The sequence below is a fragment of the Pyrus communis genome, chromosome 4, assembly GCF_963583255.1.
Source record: "Pyrus communis chromosome 4, drPyrComm1.1, whole genome shotgun sequence".
NCBI lineage: Eukaryota > Viridiplantae > Streptophyta > Magnoliopsida > Rosales > Rosaceae > Pyrus > Pyrus communis.
In genome coordinates, this window is record NC_084806.1 from 12,379,230 (window position 1) to 12,399,587 (window position 20,358).

The 20,358-nt window shown below is 33.8% G+C and overlaps 1 protein-coding gene across 2 annotated transcripts; it reads right to left on the reverse strand.

Annotated features, from left to right (window-relative positions):
- Positions 1 to 296: 296 nt before the first annotated feature.
- Positions 297 to 4,565, reverse strand: LOC137732503 (uncharacterized). 2 transcript variants are annotated; one of them, XM_068471819.1, is made up of 10 exons: positions 4,347 to 4,565; positions 4,138 to 4,232; positions 3,952 to 4,016; positions 3,803 to 3,846; positions 3,271 to 3,348; positions 2,875 to 3,028; positions 2,155 to 2,322; positions 1,008 to 1,064; positions 784 to 925; positions 297 to 507 (listed from the first exon to the last, which is right to left on the reverse strand). In XM_068471819.1, the coding sequence occupies exons 1-9, from the start codon at positions 4,490 to 4,492 to the stop codon at positions 815 to 817; spliced, it is 918 nt and encodes a 305-aa protein (XP_068327920.1). In that variant the 5' UTR covers positions 4,493 to 4,565; the 3' UTR covers positions 297 to 507; positions 784 to 814. The 2 variants fall into 2 exon arrangements, with proteins under 2 accessions (XP_068327920.1, XP_068327921.1); XM_068471820.1 differs by having other exon boundaries at positions 340 to 507; positions 798 to 925.
- Positions 4,566 to 20,358: the final 15,793 nt, after the last annotated feature.

Genomic DNA, 20,358 nt, shown 5'->3' on the forward strand with positions numbered 1-20,358 from the left:
AAGGTCGAGCAAAAAAATAATAATAATAATAATCAAAAGGCAAAGCAATGGGGATAGGTGGGTTTCTCACATTTTTTAATAATTATTTTGTCCATGCATTCAATATTTTTATAATTTTTTATTGTGTTGTGTGCCACAAACCATGTGACCTGATTTAAGTCATATTTTTTAAATAATTTTTTGTCAATTTTTTAATTAATTATTTTATCTTTCTTTGTGCCACAACTCAACGATCATAGACACGCAACCTGAGAGGACAAAGGATGATCAACACGTGGTAATCATGGGCAATACAAGTATTTTATTGTATGAAGTAGGCAGCAAAATGGTAATGGACCGAAAAAATCAGGAGCATTTCCGCTCTTTTACTATTGCTGAAGAGTGAGTTTTAGTATATATAATGTCGAGAGTAAAACTGAAAACCCTGTTCAGAGTAGCACCGTAGCAGCCAATCATCCAGAAATTTGCTGGATCCGTACGTTAGCGTGAAAATTCCCTCCAGAAATCCTGCACATACGAGTATTTCCTTTCAATAACAGTAAAATACTACGTCGCAATGACTCTCGTGATCACTAAGACTAAACCTGTGGAACTTTGCAAGCGTTTTAGTGACACGAAGGCTTAATTGGCAACGAATTAAGTTCAAGTACTCAATGTATAGAACGCTTTCATACTAATTAGTAAAACGGTTGCAAGACCGCGTGTGATCACACAAATACATAAGATTTCAAGGTTGTTCAAAATTAACAATACATAAAAGAAAAACAGCTTAGGAAGACTTACTGTGTTATACTAACCAGGTGCTTTAATAGCTTTATAAAGCTGATGGAGAGGAACGCTCAACCACTTTTGGAAGCCACTCTTTTAAGTAGGTGTGGCAGTCTATCTCAGCATTTGTTATGGCACCAAGAGGAGTGACAGTAATCTGATGAATCGTGAATACTGTGTTAGTGTATGGTCATGCAAACTACAAAGATACATTTGCAGAAACTAAAACGCATACGCACATATCCTTCTTGAAGAAAGCAGTGGTCATCATCCTCATCAACTTGGGCACCCCTTACCTACAAAATTGGAAACAGAGTTACCCCCGAAATGACGCAAGCAAACCAGGAAAATATTCCTTTTAATTTTGGCTGTTCTAAACAGCTCAGATTTGTACTACTCGTTCACCCAAGTCAACCACAATCAAAAGAACGAGAAAGAAAGGAAACCAACACATGAAAATATCTCAGAAAGTATTGCACGTTGCTGAATGCAGAATATTAAAGAAAGCAAGTTTTATCATCCTTACTTCCATCATCTAAAATATTAATTAACCTTAAACTGAATGTTGTTTAAACCTTATACATTATTACCATCATTTCCCTCCCTACTATCCTTGTGGCAACAACTGCAACTAATATCGGTATCGCCACCATCGTTACCAACTCATGTTCAGACAGAACCAAATTGAGTCAGTTCTCAATTTACAGCACTTTAAACTTCAGCATGGATAACCCAGCATTTAGCGCTAACCAGTTTTAAAGATACAACTTTAACATTACAAATTTATCATTCAATGCTTAAATATGAGTTTTGTAAATAAGGCCCCTGACCACCCTTCTCCCCCTAAATTTGCTGGTATTTGAAGATACCTCGATTCAAGAATTGCAACTCGTTTTAAAGGAAGAACAGAAGAATCGAACGTGTCCCTCAACAACCCCATGTTGATGTACTCCAAAAAGGATCAGATTAAAAGAAAGTTGTTTCAACCAGATGCACAATTAGAAGAGCCCCTTGGGCAATTTTTAAACTCTCAGCTGCTAAAGTGCAAGGTAACTTTTTCAGAGAAATGTTAGTGATGGAGTAAACTCAGAAATTCTAGGTGGAGTGTTTCTAGACCAGTTTCTAAAGAACTAGCACCAACAGAGAGACACCAAAGACTGCACCCTTTGGTTACCTGATTCCTTCATCAGTTTGGATTCAAGATTTCTCAATCAATTACCTAACCAAAAGAACTAACAACAAGCCAATTATTGTGCTTATACGGAAGAAATGACAAGGAGGTAAATAACTAATCCAGTTTTATTTAAAACAAAACAACAAAAAATGGAAAAGGGGGGCAGCCTAGAATACAGTATATAAAGCAGAAAGATAGAGAAAAGGACCCACTTCTCTGGCGAAGTAAAGATTTTCAGCTGGCGTGGTTGATGTATCACTTTCAGCTGATGCAGTTGAATTTACCATTGTTGACAACATTTTTCCACCTTCCGTGTCAGAAGTAACTTGCCTCCACCCCATTTTTATTATACTTTTGCCTTGCTTAGTCAGCTTATACCCCTATGAAGGCACAAGAGAAGAACAGAACAATATTGCAACGCCACATGTTAATATCAATGCTTAATAGAAAGACTAATACTCTTGTCATAAAACTGGAAGCGGGATCCATTTCACTATAAGAAAACCAAAGTTAATGTGCAATTGAGTAATGCTCATTAAAGCATGTAACATTAAACAAACTGCCTACTGTACAAATCTTGCATTGAAAGGAAGTCGCAGACAAATCTTGCATTGAAAGGAAGTCGGAGGAAAAGAAAACGAGAGCCGAATAAGGAAAGGAAAGAAAGAAAAGCTACTGATACAAATTATTTCTGCAGTGCAATACCCCGGATGAAACACATTAGGAAAGAGATATCACTTTGCCTATCGTTGAGCTTTGTCTAGTGCAGTATAGTCAGTTTTAAATTGACTCGCTACAAGCACATTAGAAAAGAGATATGACAGAGAAGTAGGCGTGCAAGTTGGCAAATGTAGATGTTAAGGAGAAACTGCATTGGACGAAGGTCGCTATACTGAATAATACAGAACACAGCATGTATCCCCGGAATTTACCTTATGATTAGCAACGTTACATGGAAGATCTACATTCAAGAAACATCTTTGAGGATAGGTTTTGTTTCTTAATTCCACCAGTACTCCATTTATGATCGGTAAGCAAGCCTCGGCAGCAAGTGTGAAGTCATTAATGTTGCTCTTACCTCTAACCCTGTACGGCCAGTACTCAATGTAGTCATATAGGAGATTAAAAATAGGTAAAGAAAACAAGAATTTACTTTTTCTCATAGTAAAAAATAAAAATAAAAAAAAGGAAAAATAAAATTACAAGAGGAACTAAATACTGACCCTAACTATTTGAAATGTTCATAATTCCATAAGATTCATTAGTCATACATGGGCAGAGAAAATATTGTTCATCAAGCAAATGTAATCATCAAACCTTATACTTACCAATCATATGATATAGAGATAGCAGGTACACCGTTAAGAAAGGCCTCACGGGCACCAGCCACCGTTCCAGAGTAAACACTACAGTTACAATAAAGAACTCTGTCAATATTGTTACGGGCCGAAAGAAGCAAGAAAAGTAAAACTAGCACTCTGAAATTTTTAGGAACAACTGGATTCGTAAGCGACTCTTGAGAACAAAACTTAGTAGGTGTGTTTTCTAGATTTCATGAAAATGTTAGATCTTCTCAACATTTTGGGAAAAGATTACCTCTTTGTGAGGAGTTGTGTTTGGAATAAAAATCATTCTAGTTTCCTCACCCTACCATCTTTTGGAAACCTAAACCTTTTCAAAAGCAAATAGTTAGTGTAAAACTATATTGGGTTTCAACAATTAAAAGATAATCATTTCAGTTTCACTGGTCAAAGCTGGTGCAAATACACATCTTTATGTTTTATTGTGAGAATTTTGAGGCAAAATCTTAAATCAAGATAACAAATTATGTAAGGAAACAGAAAGCAGAAGATTACTAACATGTGATAACCGCAGTTGCTGCCCTGGTTTATGCCACTGATTACCTGTATGTATAAACAGTAAAACATGTAATTACTAATTACCAATCAGCAAAACCCCAGATAAGAAATGTGATCAAAGGAAAGAGTGCAGAAGTCAGAAATATCTACCAGGTCAGGAATTGAAGGAAAAAGCGTTTTGGAAACACCCAAAGAAGCACAATCAGCTGGAGATCCTGCAAACAAAGTTGATCAAGAACAAAGCTTTTTTACTTTTTAACTTTCTGGGGGAAAATGGTAGTAATGATTTTGTATAAAAATTGGAAAAAACATTCTGGGGTTTTGAAACTTCCATACCAGAAACAGCAAACACTGTTGCTCCATTGATATGCACCTTCTTGGCAGCAATCGGATGGAGCCATGTGATGCAGTGACTCACTGCCGACTTCTCCCTGCAAATGCATACGAATTATGTATCAGCAAAAAAAATGAAGGATTGTATTTTGTATGGGGGAAGTGAAGAGTATTTAAATATTTAATTTTTTTTTTTTTTTTTTTTTACGTACGAGTCGGGGGCACAGACGAGGACATTGTAGCGATGGGTGGATACGAGGACTTGGACGAGAGCGAGAATGCCAGGGCCTTCGATTCCGTCGTCGTTTGTGACCATCACGGTGGGCTTGTCGCCGGAGATGACAGTGGTGTTTTCCATTTCCTTGTCTGTCTGTATTTTGGTTTCGTTAAAGTAGGGAATTTTGGAGGAGAAGACAGAGTGAGAGGGAGGAAGAGTTAAAAATGAACTACGAAATTGTCACGGCGTCAGGCACATCATATATAAGTTCTTGTTTTTTACTTTTAATTTTTACCTTTGACGAAGAGCAAATAAAATTCCAACTTGAATATTTCAATAATGATGTTTTAAGATACTGTAATTTAGAATTCATTTGAAAATTACTTTTAAAATGATTAAAAACATTTTTAGTAAAAACATTTTTGGATTCCTCTGCAATTTTTTACGTTGGGAGGAAATATTTCTTACATGCATGTAGAAAAATGACAGACCAAATGTAAACATGCCACGATTATTTTATAATTTATTTTGTGTGTAACATTCATTGGGATAATTTATAAGATAAGGAAAAATTAGTATTCGGTTTCTAGTTATTAATGTTCATTGACTGAAATCTTATTAGTTTTCAAATTTTGATCAAAATTCATAGCATTAATGTAATAATAAATTTACATGCTAGTTACATAAATTTTTTTTAAAATAAAAATTAATAATTGATTTGGGATTTTAATACTCACACCTTTATTAAACTCCTAACTTGTCACATCCTAACCCGGGCCCTCACCACATCCCGGGCTCAACTTCACCATAGCACGATATTGTCCGCTTTGGGCCTCGACCACGCCCTCACGATTTTGTTTATGGAAACTCACACAAGAACTTCCCAATAACCAAAATCAAGACGTGATGGCCGTCACGTCTTTATTTTGATCAAGATGTGTCATAACTGATTTTTAATTCAAAACATTTTCAAAATAAATAAAAAAAATAGAATAAGTTTTTTTATCGTATATGCACCCATTCATGTAATTTTTTTTCAATTTTTAATCTTAAAATGTACTCATTCTTAAATATACCAATTTGTTATATGTTAAATGTACCCTTTTTTTTAATATAAAATCTATTCAAATTTTTTTCTAACCATTTTTAAAATTATATGGGTACATTCTTTTCTTTTCATTTGAGAATGCATTCATATCAAGTTTAATCGAAGAAATTTACTAATGTTATTAAGCCTAATATCTATTACTTTTTCTGTGTGGTTTTGAAGAATGTACCCATGTTTTGGTACAATAATTTTTTTGTTAATTTTGATGAATGTACCCATGTTTATATATACATGCACACAATAGTTTAATTTATATTTTAATATTTTTAATCCCATAAATTATGGGTTTTTATTTAAAATCTCATAATATAAACAACTATAAATTTCAAATTTTAATTTAAAAAATAAAGTAACATACATAGAAATAAAGTATTACATTAATTTCGGAAATTTTGATCAAAAATTGAAAACTAACAAGGCTTAAGTAAAAAAATATTAATAGTTAGGGACCGCATTCAAAGTCTATTTAAAATAAAATATTGAAAAGAGAAATGTTAGGAGACTCTTCCAAAAGTAAAACCCTCCACGAACTTTCTATCACTGCATAATTTTTGTACAATAATTTATGTTGACATGAAAATTAATATTAAATTGTAAAATAACATAAAGCCTGTAAAAGCATTTAAGATAGTCACATCAACATTTCTTTACTAAAAAAGCAGAAAAAGAAAAAGACAAAAGAGTCGCTCGTGGCTGCGTCCTGTGCAAGCGGACCAGTCAACGTAAATGCCGGTTTGGTATATTGTATCCTCTTCCCGCCGTAATCACATGCATGCATTACCTAAATTCTATTTTTGGAGCCATTTTTTTTACACATTTTTTAACGTTTCAAACTCTTTTTAATTTTTAGATAAATAAGTAAAAACAACGAATACAATATGTTAGAAGTTATAAGTGATGGGAAGCTGAAATGCCTCTATAAGTCTTTCCGATCCTCGAAAAAAGTGGATAACCGCGGATTGCCACAAGTTATCCTTATTTAAAAAAAAATTATACATATTTATCATAACGTTACGTTTATTTTTATATTATTTTTTCTTCAATTATTATTACTAATTATTATTTTTTTGAGTACATCGATATTTATATACTAAGGGAGAGGAATTCGGCTAAGTCACACAGTGGGCAGCCTAATTTGGTATCAAATTCGTCATCCACGAGATTTAAATCTAAGACCTCTCACTTCCAAGTAAAGAGGAAGGTATTATTAAAAGAACTGTTATTACTTATTAGTACTAAAATCGATCACGTCCATTCTAAATTATAAAAATAAAGAAAAGAGTGCATGTGAAAGATTATTACTATGTAGTACCATACTGAGTGCACCATAAGGGATATGCCAAACTTACTCTCTTATTAACTTTTACCGTTTGAAGGTATTCATTGTCCCTTGTAAATTAGAGATTTTTAATTCTAATCATCTGAATGACGAGTTTGATATTTAAATATTCTCGACACACTTTGTAGTTCAGCCTAATTTCCCCACTCCCAATATGAAAAATAAATACTTCTAGATTTGTCATACACTCAAAGATTTATTTTTATTTTTTGGACCAGCTCCCACAACAACGGCGTACGCCTCCTTTTTTGGGTTGTTTGATAAATTATTGTAGCTGGGCTGACCAATGACCACTGACTGCTACTTCAGAAAAGGCTGCTTAGGGCGGCTTGCGGCCCAATTTATTTATGGATATAAATAAATTTATCCAACTTGTTTCATTTTTTAATTCTTTAGAATTTAACTAGTTGATTAAAACAAATAAATGAAAAAGTTAACTAGTTGATTGTATGTACTTTAAATTTTCTTTAATAGATTAGACTACTTGTTGAGAAATAAATAATTATGATTGAATTGAGTAAATATTATTTTTACTTATTTGTTAATCTAATGAAAATAAAATCGGACAACTTTAAGACTATTGAAGACTTACCCTAGTTACTCTCAACATCCAATCATCTAAAGGAGTGGTGGTTGTGTGTTAAATTAAAATTTGGAATAAATTATGAAATTAGGGTATTAATATGATTAAATTAATGGTATTTTTGTTGATCCATTATTTCATATTGTTGAACAACTTAACATGGACCTTGTTTTTTTATGGGCTCACATTGTACTATAATATGTATGGGCCCAAGGCCATTACAATTTCTTGTTGAGGAATTGACTTGTTTAAAATTGTGAGCCAGGTATTTAAGCCCAGCTTTTCCCTAAACTCCATGGGTTAAATATGGATGACTACACAACTTTTAAGAGTGATTTTTGTTCCTAACTTTTCACAATATTTCAAATAACAATTTAACGTTTTAAAAACTAAACATATAGCGTTAAGTGATTTACAGCTCCATAAATGACGAATCAATGAAAATCAATTTTTAGCATTTGTCCACGTCGTCAATTAACATTATTGACTTCATCACTTAATGATGGCAACCTAAAGAATGTCCAATTTTCAAAACATAATGTTTTGAAAGATTGTGAATAATTTAGAATCACTTCTAGAGGTTGGGTTATTATCCATACTTCTTTTTATTTTTTTGTCAAAAACTAAGCTTATGACTTGAGTCACATCTCTTGTTGAATGATATTAAGCTGCTACATTAGCATGTAGTATCTACCTGTATTAGAAAGGGTATCAACACCACTTAGCACTACTGACTATCAAGTGGTATTCCTCTTTTTATATAAGTGAAATGTTTTAAGTTTGATTCTTGCGGTGCAAGTTTGAAAACGAATTGTTATGCGAACCCATTGTGTAACTTAGCTTAAGTCTCTCGTCCATTAGTGTAAATCTATAAAAAAGTGTATCAACTAGTGTCAAATTTGTGTGAATAAATAGTTTATTGCTTTCATTCTAAGTGAGATAATAACCATATTCCTTTTAACATGTGAGATAATATGAGGAACCATAACTTATAAAGAATGATATTGTAAAATACTATGTACTTGTTTGGATCCAAAATTACATCATCAGCCCGTGCAATCAAGGCCGTTGGGTGGGCATAGCTCCCAACTGTCGGATGAAAAGTTAATTATAGATATTTTTAATAAATTTCATGATAATTATTCTGATATCAAGATGTTATCCATCAAAGTGATTATCTTGGAGTTTATGTTAAAATATTTTTACATCAACAAATAGACTTTTTCTCCAACATGATTATAGTTATATTTCATCTTATCATGTGGTCTACTGCAGTTAGAGGTCTAATTTCACTAATGATAGACTCGATGGGTTTCAACTTGAGGATGCATCTGTAATATTTTCACTTGGCCGGTCAAATGGGGATATGCCATGTGAGTTATATCATGCATGGGATGAGCAGGAGATAAGGATGGCATACCATGAATTATTGGAATTGTTTCCTAGAGTCATTATCATGCATGCACGTGGTCAAGTATTTGAAAGTTGAGCCTGGTTATCACCGATTCAGGTTGTGATAATTATTAGCAAGGGGATTGGCTTATCAAGAGTTAAAATGTGGCATTGATATCGTGTATTAGCATGGGGAAGAGGTGGTAGAGTTGCAATTGGAGTCCATAAAATTATCAACCGAGTACTCGTCCCTATAAATACAAGACACCGTGCAACAATTCGGATCTCCTTCAATTCAACACATAAAATTACCCTGCACTAACCCTCGCTCTACGTGAAACCTCTCAAACACCTTGAGATTTTTTTTTTTTTTTTTTCCGCCAACACATCTTCAGTTTGGATAAACATCATTGTGAAGGCAACCGGCGACATCTTCAGTTTGGATAAATAATACTGGAGCCGTAGAATCAACCGACCGATGAGCACCTTCAGTTTGGATAAACAACACTGCTTCGAGACCGACTGGTTATTTATCCAAGTCTCGGTCGACAAGGATTTTCGAGTCCTTGTTGGTAGAGGTCATCTCATTAGCTTTCTCAGTAAAGTGAGATGTTATTAAGTTACTATGTTTGGCACATTGAAAGTTGAATTTGTTATTGAACTTCGCAGAACTAGCAGCCTTGTCTTCAGGCTCAGAAGCCGAAGGCTGAGACGTATTCTTTCCTCGGCCGCAACCACAAGATCAAGAAGTCAGTAATGCGCTTAAAACACACTAACATATTTTACTCCCCGGCTGAGCTTAGCCGACGAGTTGGCACGCCCCGCACACAACCAAAGGACGTAGTTAGCTTATTAATTACTCGGCCTGCGTGCTATGTAGGCTTGATAGTTTTTAGGGTCAACAATAGCCTAAAAAGAAAAGTATAACTATAATTAGCTACCATTAATAACACAACACCAAGATGACATCTTAAGACGGAGAAGATCTCACGCATCACCAATGTATATCTTATTGCTTGACCAAAAAAAAGAAGAATATTTTATTATGTTTACAAACTTGTATTACGTGAAGGTTAATTGACATGTTTCATGTCACACGATGGGCTGTTGTAGACATGCAGGATATAACCTTGTCATTGCGTAGGTTCCCACCCAAAGGTGACTTACCCAGTTGTGGTGTCCCTTGGTTCTACAACATCAGCAAAGATGGCAAACTACAGGCCTTAATTTGTTTAATTAGTGGCGAGTCTTATATATGACATTGCCAGAATGATTCGTTTCGACCAAAAAAACAAAACAAAAACCAGCATGACTCACGATTGCTTTGGTAGTTAATCAATTAAGATTTATACTCTCTACTCAATCTAGTGATGAAAGAAGACAAAACATCTCCAGGTCCAAGGTTTTATATAATTTAATCACAAATCACTATCCTCGTCGAGAATCAAAACAAAGCTAATCATAAAGGGAGTACAAAACCCTAAAATTTTTTCATATATCACTGTCCTTGGCGGATCTTGTTGCGGTCTCATTTGATCCATCGTATAAGGTTATTCTAGATTATGATAGTGTTCTTGAAAAGACACAGTCGCCTCCTGAGAATTAAGATTGCGGTCCATTATGCTAACTTGGATGCGGTTTGGAATCAGAATGATGTATTTGCATTTGCAGTAGCTACTTCAATTCTGATCAGCGATGACATCGAATATTGTTCCGTTGATGAATGTCGACATAGAACTGATTGGCCAAAATGGAAGAATGCAATCCAGGTTGAACTTGTTTCCTCAATGAAATGTAAAGTGTTTGGACCTGCATTTCCAACGCCACCTAATGTGAAGCATGTTGGCTGCAAGTGGTTGTTCGTAGTGAGAAGAATAAAAGAGTGCATTACAAAGCACACCTAGTGGCACAAGACTTATCTCAATGCCCTGGAATTGACTACGAGGAGAGTTATTCCCTTGCAATAGACATCATGTTCCGCTACCTTATCAGTTTAGTGGCTTCTGAAAGAATGAATATGCAGCTCGTGGACGTGGCCATAAAATATCTTTGTAGAGACCTAGATACATATATCTATATGAAAATTCCTGAATGACTTGCAATACTAGTTCAAATAGTTCCCGACTATGTAACACTCTCTACCAGATAGAGACATTCACTTTATAGATTAAAGTAATACAGACAGATGTGGTACAATTGCCTTAGCGAATATCTAATCAATCCAGGATATGTGAATAACAAGTTATTCCATTTCCTGTTCATTAAGAAGCCATATTTTGGATTTGCGATTTTTACAATCTATATTGATGACATGAATCTTATTTGGACTTCGGAGGAGCTTGAGAAAACTGCCTCACACCTAAAGTCGGAATTTGATATGAAAGATCTTGGGAAAAATCAATACTGCATTGGCCTGGAGATAGAGCATTGTTCAAATGGTATTATGGTTCACCAATTGAACTACATCCACGACATATTATGCCCCTTTAACGAGGATAAAGCGAAGCCTTCGAGTATTCCCATGGTCGTCTGAACTCTGGATGCAAAACAAGATCAATTTCATTCTAAAGATAAGGATGAAGAGGTTTTGGAACCTGAAGTTCCTCACCTAATTGCAATCGTTACTTTATTGTACTTGGCTCAATGCACTAGATCAGATATCTCATTCCTTGTGAATCTTTTGGCAAGATATAACAATGTGCTTACAAGCAGACACTGGACAGGTGTTACCTTAAAGGTACAATAGATGTGGGCTTATTCTATCCTACACATTTTCAAGCGGATCCAATCCCCATAATCCTTAGAATGATGTTTGCCTTGTTGGTTATGTTGTCGCTGATTAAATATCTAAACCGCACAAGGTGTGGTCTCATTATATCTTTATCGTTAGAGATATTGCAATATCTTGGAGATGAACCAAACAAGAGTTGGTTGTTACATCTTCAAATCACGCTAAGATTCTAGCTCTACACGATGCATCGCCTGAATGCTTCTGGTTGAGGGCATGATTAATCACATAAACCTCATGTGGATTTTCTTCCATTGCTGATGTTCCAACAATGATTCATAAAGATAACTTAGAGTCTTTGTATTACTTGTAAGGCAAAAAAACTCATCATAATTAATATAAATAAAGATACAAAATCAAGAGATGAACACACAATTTCTCATGCACTTGAGCACTTCTCTCTCTCATTCCCTCTCTTTCACCCACCTTCATAATTAATATAAATATAGATAGCAGTACCCCAGTACCCCACGTTTGGAGGTTCCTATCGTTTCTAACCAAATTTTCATGGACTGTTTTCAACACTGCCGGTCTTGAGGAGTGGAGCAGGATCTCTAATATATCTAGTACCAAGAAGGGTCAAGAGGTTTCTTTTTTAATTACTTAAAATTTGGAACAAGTTTGCAGATATTTTGTTACATTTGATCTCGAAATATTTATCCAATTCACTAAGGTAGGAAAGAAAACAAATTTCTCAAAATACTGAAGCCGAGTCCAAATATGTATGCAAATCGAATATGGAAAAGCATAAATCAAAGATTGCGTGGATATTTAAATGCATGCAAAGTAGATTTGAGTTTGGATTGCGTTTAGAATTTTTTAGTATATATCGCGTATTATATGCGGACATTCATATTTATTCGGTACATACAATACATCAAGTGGAGTTTTCGTTGCGTCCACATCTACCTGACAATTTGTTTTAGTTGCTATAGATCATAGTGCAGTTGGCCGGTGGAAATTGGATATATTCCAAGCCATAAGATGTGGCTCCAATTTATTTTTTCTGGTTTGTGTTGTGGGATATTTGGACCATTTGGTTCCAGTTCGTCCTGCAATGTTCAAATGGAGGGGACCGGCCGAACGGAAAAACCCAAAAATATGCAAACCAAAATATTTTAGGCCTTCCCGTCCTCATAATTTTATATGCTTCTTTTTCACTTATTCATGTTTATATAATGAGGGAAGAAAAAAACTTATATAGCACCAAGTACACCGTGGAATGATCATTTTTGTTAATAAAATAAGGATATGTATGTGTACATCTTTATTTCATTAGAATGGATGTCATCGTAATGATGTATCTGTGTCAAATAAGTTATTTTTCATGGCGAGGGACCGCAGAATCACAACACAAAAACAGTTTTAAGCCATAGATTTTTGCTAGCATATTCTCAGAAGGGTAATACAAGGGAAACCAACTATTAGACTAAATTTGTAAACCATATGACGTAATTGTTGATGATTGAATTATTACTTATATATTAATTAATATGTTTATCTTCTATTAATGACACATCACAGATTGTTCAGTGGAAAACTAAGAAGGGTTTGACAACTATTATGACCTATATCGTCCCTATCCAAATATCAAATTTAACGTGAACTTTAGTAATATATATTGATAAAATAAATTAATAAATAATAAGATCGTATCAGCAACATAATGCAGACTCGATCGATTGAAAAAACCACAAATTAGCGTATAACCCTAACACAAAAAGCTCAAATATTAGGTTAAGTCTCTAGTAATACACAATCTCCTAACTCAGATTTCACTTTTCAATTTCATATTGAAAATAATTTGAGCTTTTTCTTTGTACGAACGATATTAGACTAGGAGTAACATACTCCTCTAACCAACTTAGCTAAACTAATTTAGGAGAGTATGCATAATTTATGAGTTGAAAACTTCACAATCTACCAAACGATAATAATATGAAAACCCAAATTCCAAATTCATTGACAGGCTAAAACACCAAAACCAAATATGATTACAAGTTTACAACACAAAAGCAAAGCCATAATTAAACCTAACTTATAGCCTTGAACTTGGTTGAACATGTAGCATGCCTCTTTAGTCTGAAAGCCATTAAACTTAACTTATAGCCTTGAACTTGGTTGAACATGTGGTATGCCTCTTTAGTCCTTGCTCTCTTGCCGGCAGCAGCTCATGCATGGCATGTATACTCAATTACATGCATTCTGTGGTTAGGTTTTAGTTTAGACATATTTCTTGCGAACTCGCTACCGCTAGATGGTATCACGCACCTAACAGTATTGGGCATTGCATGGGGACCAGATTCACTGCAGGCTTTCACACAAAAGTAGACGCATCGACTTTTGATCATAAATCACAGGCTATGAAATCTATTCATTTTGAGATTTTTTACGCGCTTCTCGAGAATGGACTTTAATTGTTAAATTTTTAATTCGATACTAAATTAGATTACTTATTGTGTGGTTTAGCTAAACTTTTTTTTTTCTTAATATAAAATATATCATTGTTTTAAAAAAAAAAAAAAAAAGATACAAAAAAAAAGATATAACTGTAAGATCTCACATTAACCAACGAAGAGGGATTGATGTGCCTTATATGTACATGCTGCCCTCCTTATAGCATGAGGCTTTTTAGGAACTCACTGGCTTCGGGTTCCATCGGAACTCCGAAGTTAAGTGAGTTTGGGCTAGAGCAATCCCAGGATGGGTGACCCACTAGGAAGTTGCTCCTGAGTTCCCAAAAACAAAACCGTTAGAGCGTGGTCGGGGCCCAAAGCTACGGCGAAGTCGAGCCTGGGATGTGACAGAATGGTATCAGAGCCACTCTGCCGTTTGGTACGGATGTGTCGGCGAGGACGCTTGGTTTCCCTTAAGTAGGGTGGATTGTAAGATCCATATCGACCAACAGAGAGGGGGTGATGTGCCTTATATGTACATGCTCTCCTCCCTATAGCACGAGGCCTTATATGTACATGCTCCCCTCCCTATAGCACAAGGCATTTTGGGAACTCACTAGCTTTGGGTTCCATCGGAACTCAGAATTTAAGCGAGTTTGGGTTAGAGCAATTCCATGATGAGTGACCCACTGAGAAGTTACTCGTGAGTTCCCAGAAACAAAATTGTGAGGGCGTGGTCGGGGTCCAAAACGGACAATATCGTGTTACAATGGAGTCGAGTCTGGGATATGACAATAACTCTTGAAAAGTCCAAAATATTTATATTCCACAGAAACAATTTTTTTTTTTTTTTACTTAGTTGTTAATTTGATTCTTTTAGAGCACCATCAATATGTTCTTTGCACCTTCTATAATATCATAATTTTTTTATCTTCACAAAACTTCAGTTTGGACAGCTGCCCCCAGTGGGCTTTAGCTGTCTCTGTTGGTGGTTCGAACCTATTCAAATTTAACAACCAATATGATGGACAAGTTGGAAAGAGCTCTACAATTAACCGTAGATAGAATCCATATCCTTACAAAAGAAAAGGAAAATAAATACATCACGATTACACGAAAGATACAACAACTTCAAGAGATAAGAGAGGCGACTGTTTTTTCATTCCATGCCTAGCCTTTGATTTCCAAATCGAGCCTAATATGCATGGCCTGTTTGACAATACTTTTGTAAGAAATACTTTTGTTTTTAAGTGTTTTTTTCATAAGCGGTATTAAAATTACAACAAAATCATTATGAGAAATCAACATGATTTCTAAAAGTACTTTAAATCACAGATATTTTATTATTCTTAAATATTGTCAAGTAAAACGACAATCAAATAGAACAAGCTACTATCTGGACAAGAAAAAGGAAGAACGCATAGTATGAAGTTTCATGTAGGCCCAGAGTCGAGTCCTCACCACACCACCATTTTCCAACTCCGAAGTCTTCACAAGATTTTCGTGATTTAAATATAAAATTTTACCCCAAATGAAAAGGTTCCACAGTCTCATTTGTACCACAAAATCATAAAATATCACATTTACATAATTATGAATTAAATGTATAAATAATAATGCTAGAAAAACCACATTAATATACTATATTAGTGTATTTACATGATGTGACAAGTGATTTATATAATTAACAGAGTGCATTTTTACTCACCACCCTCAAGTAATGATAAGGATCACCTATATGTATCATTGTTAGATGAGCTTTAATTTGAAGATTTGTGTCTATCTACAACATGAATTTCGATATTCAAACTCATCTGACGGTGATAAATTGCGTGGCGAGCATACACTATAATTTACGGTGGTGAGCAAAAATACTCCCAAATCAATAATTAATCAGATAAATCATTAAGTGCCTTGGAGACCACATAGTATTTTGTATTCTAGAGGGGATGAAGATTATGAAGAACTGAGTTGAAAATTGAGTATAGTTGCTAGAGTTTTCCCATTCTTGTTCTTGTTCTATCAACTTGACTATTCCAACGAAATTAACGAGGTATAGACACCCTGTCATCATTAGCCATTCTCGCGCAAAGAATTAACAACATTCGTGTGTTAAATTTCTTGGCATTCTTGGTGAGTCAACAAGAGGTTTAAGACTTGTGAAATTCGGTATTGTCATTGACAATCAACAAATTTGCAAGGAAAAGTTATGAAGTTCGTTTGTTTTTCTTTCAATATCCATTCTTCATTGAAGATTAGTATCCGGATTTATTAATCAATCTATTCACGTTTTGTTCGCTGCATCAGTTAGTATCAGAGCGTCAGCTCGATCCAAGGGTGACGCTATATCAAGAAAAGAAACATCAACATGTCGCAACTCTCAATAAATGGAGGTTTTTCAATCTAAATCTTCCTCCAATATTTGATCATTGTTGTGCGAGAGATGTGAAATCTATGATGCAATTCCAAGTTGATGAGACCTTGGAAAAGGTGAAGGCTACAGTTTCAAGTTTTTCTATGAAAATATGGAATTCGAGTCCCATGGCTTGTTTCACACTTTGGATAGTTCTGAATTTGTCGATTTGATTGGGGTTGAAAGTTTCAAAATTTATTATTCCAAGCATTTGGTTGATATTGTAAGCAAGATGAAGACAAATATGAAGAAATTATGCATTGCAAGATTGACCATGTAGTGTGAGCTTTGCGGTTCAAGAATATTCAGGATTTCTGTATAGGATAATGTTAGGTAGATTAAATATGCAAACTAAATGATGTGTCACCAATAGAAATAAACACGTTAATTAACGCTTAAGTAATAATCCAATCATCAACTTCCATATCATTTTGTTTACAAGATTTAGTTTACAAATTTAATCTCCCTAACATTACCCTTCTGAATATTTGTTTGATTGGAGCAAAAAACCTTAGTTTTAACGAGGATAATGGAAGTTGAAACATTATTCTTGGAAGATTTCACCAGTGAGAAAGATGCAGGATGACTCAATACTCTAGTAGTGATGCATGTATTATTCTTGGCATTCTTGGTGAATCAACAAGAGGTTTAGGACTTGCGAAATTAGATATTGTCCTTGACGATTAGCGAATTCACAATAAAAGTTACAATGTTCGTGTGTTTTTTATTTAACTTCCACTCATCATTCGAGAATCGGTGTTCGGACTTATTAATCTTCCAGCTCGTGTTTTGTCCACTGCATCAGAGACTGTCACACACTATTTATCTCTTCTTGTACACTTTTATTTATTTTTGGCCAAAAAGGTTATTTAAAAACAAAATCGACACTTATTAATGCAGGTAAAATCAATACACAATGATGAAGCTCAACTTTATAGTGTGTCAATTTTGTGGTGAGTAACTACTCACCACATTTTGTCGTTGCATTAAGTATTAACTATCGTTGGATGAGTATTAGTTTTGAGATTTGTGTAGCACATAGATTAAATCACACTCATCAAAACAATACATATACTCTCAATTTTGTATGTCCAAATAGTTTCATTGATTTCTAGCTTTTACATTTAATATAAAAAGGGTGTGTCTTCAACAATATGTGACATTCCCTCGAAATTAGTAGATAACCGTAGCTTACAACCAGTTGTTCCCTTTAAAAAAAAGTAATAATATGTAACATTCAGTGCTATAGATTTTAACTGTTAGATTTAAATTTCATAAACATCTTTTATTTTCAATCTCAGCCATTCATTTTTCATACCATTTAATACTACCTATTATTAAAGGAAAAAAAGAGACAAAAATAAATAGAGGTAAGCAAAATAAGAATGTGTTGACATCGCTTCCATAACAAATGTTAAAAAAAAAATATTAATTTGTAGGTTCGCCCCAAAAAACTCAATTTCAATCTCACTTTACTCTTTGTAACTCAAAAGTCGTGACTTTACTCATGAGACACAAGGTTTGCTTCTCCTTATTGCCTAGAACCCGATTTAAACTCATTTTGCTCTAAAACTTGAAAGTAAAGTCGTCTTTATAAAACTCAAAATTCACCTCACCGTGCCTTAGATATGTTAATTTCTTATGTGAGTTTGATTTGGGTGTGCCAAGCTAATCAATTTATTTTTTAATTTTTTCATCTCTTCAATTTTTGTTAAACTTAATATTATCTGATTATTGAATGTTATCACATAATAAAGATTTGTAATCAAATTTATTACACATATGACATAATCTTATTGGCTGTTGGGTCTCACATTTGTTTTAGAAGGTGACCTATAAATTTCAAAGGGAGAAGAGAATTCATGAGTCAAGGTGGAACAAATTTTGACTTTTAAAAAGTAAAGTGATAAATTTTAAGTTACATGAACAAAATAAGATTAAAATAAAATGTAAAAACGTAGCAAAAAATAAGCCTAAAAATATATAAACAAAAGGTTGTGAAGTTTGGTTGGTTGGTCCATGTCCTGCGAGTAGTTAGTTTAAAAGTTTTAACAGCAGCTCGTGAAGAGAGAGAGAGAGAGAGGAAGGTGAAAGCGATGGGGATTTGTTTTCTTTTGTCAGGTTTTGTTTTTATTTTTGGTGTATGTGCTCACCATCTTTTAAGTGTTGTTTACTTATTCTTATGAAATAAGCCTAAATTTTAAAATTTATGTTTATTCTTTGCACAAATTTTAAATTTTAAAATTATTTTACAGAAATAAATAAGATAATGAACATCCCTCTTCATTTGAGTCGGTGACACAAACATTACCCTTCTTGGGAAGTCGAATTGAATGGTGAAAATATTTGCCTTGTTGTTTGTGGAGGGTAGGGGTGCAATTCGTGCGGATTAGAAGGTCAACCCAATTCTAACCTAACTTTTATAATTCGGGCTTGGGTTCAGGTTGGGTTGCATTTGGAACATTTGAGCTCAGGTTTACTTGAGTTGGGTTCAAATTATTCAACTTTTTCAAGTTTAATCTTGTAACAATTTAGTTTCTAAGAATTCCTAAAAAAATTAAGCCAAGTAGCATCAAAGCTAGATAACTTTAATTTCATAAATCAATCTGCTATAACGTTTTAGGATTTAGAGACTACAAATATGAGGTGATTAATCAAATCATCTTATTCCCTAAAAGCTTAAGTAATTAGAACGGGTAATTTATTAAAAAAATATTAGAAGGGGCGTTGGTTTTGAACTTGGCTCATTGGGTTTTGTATGAGCATTAATTGATATGGGCTACAATTTGGTTAGATTGGGTTGGTTAGATGGGTTGGATTGGGTTGGGATGGACGAGAGAAAATTAGAATTAGATGCCTTATTTTATACTTTTGTAGACTAAACATTTATGATTTTTAAGTTTTTTATTAAGCTTTTGAAACATTTGATTAAGATACTCAAACTTGAACTACTTCAAATTAATTGAAATTAATTTACATTTAAATATCTGCTATATATTTTAAATAAATTCAACTATATATAACTCTAAAAATTTAAACTTTTCATATCTAAATGTACATCCATGCCAAATGGAAACATACCACCATTAAATGAAAATGTACCAACATCAAACAAAAATGTACTAACCCCGAATTAAAATGTACCCAATTATAAACTACATACACAATGCTCTAGATAGTCTTGTTTTTTGGTAGATAAGTCTCTCGAACAACTTTTAGTTGATCGGAGATAAATCCTTATTATTGTAGATAATGCTAAATAATAACGATAAATCATATAATTTTGAATTAACAAAAAGGCTATTGTCCGTTGATTAATGACTCTTTCTAAAAAAAAAAATTAATTAAAGTAATTTAAACTTTTACATTGTTAACGACTCTTTCTGTATTAAAAAAATAAATAAATAATTAAAGTAATTCCTTATTGTTAGGACAAAAAGCAATAAAACTTATGTTTTGAAAACAAACGTACCAAAAATTCAAATGTATCAAAACTAAATGTACCAAAATTCAAATGTATCAAGTAACTAAATATACCATTATAATCAAATGTACTGATATAACCAAACGTACCTAACAACGAGTTTTGTTGCATTCTATTTAATTTACTAAAATAAATATTTTAATAAAAAATCTTAAATCATCATAATAAGATATGCATAAAAATAGGAAGAAAAAATGGAATGCTAAAGTGAATAGACTTCTAATGAAATAAAATTAAAGTACCAAAATTGTAGGGAAAATGTTTAATCAAATTTGCAAAAGAAATAGATGTTTAGTCAATGACATTTAAAACGAGGCGCCTATATCAAAACATCCCTACAAAAGATTTACTTATTCAGGTTTAAAATCGAATTAAATATGAATGGGTTCGGATTGGCCTGGCCCAAATTTCACCCTAATGAAGGGTAGTTGCTGTTGTCGATTAACTTTGTCCTCCTCCTGATGGACTCTCCAAGGCTCTTTGCTTTCCTCTTTTTCCCTCCAC

Coding starts and splice junctions, on each gene's coding strand:
- LOC137732503 (XM_068471819.1), bottom strand. CDS start 4,492: ATGGAAAACACCACTGTCATCTCCGGCGACAAGCCCACCGTGATGGTC. Junction 4,017..4,137: donor AACAGTGTTTGCTGTTTCTG/GTATGGAAGTTT, acceptor CTTTGTTTGCAG/GATCTCCAGCTGATTGTGCT. Junction 3,847..3,951: donor TTCCTTCAATTCCTGACCTG/GTAGATATTTCT, acceptor TTATACATACAG/GTAATCAGTGGCATAAACCA.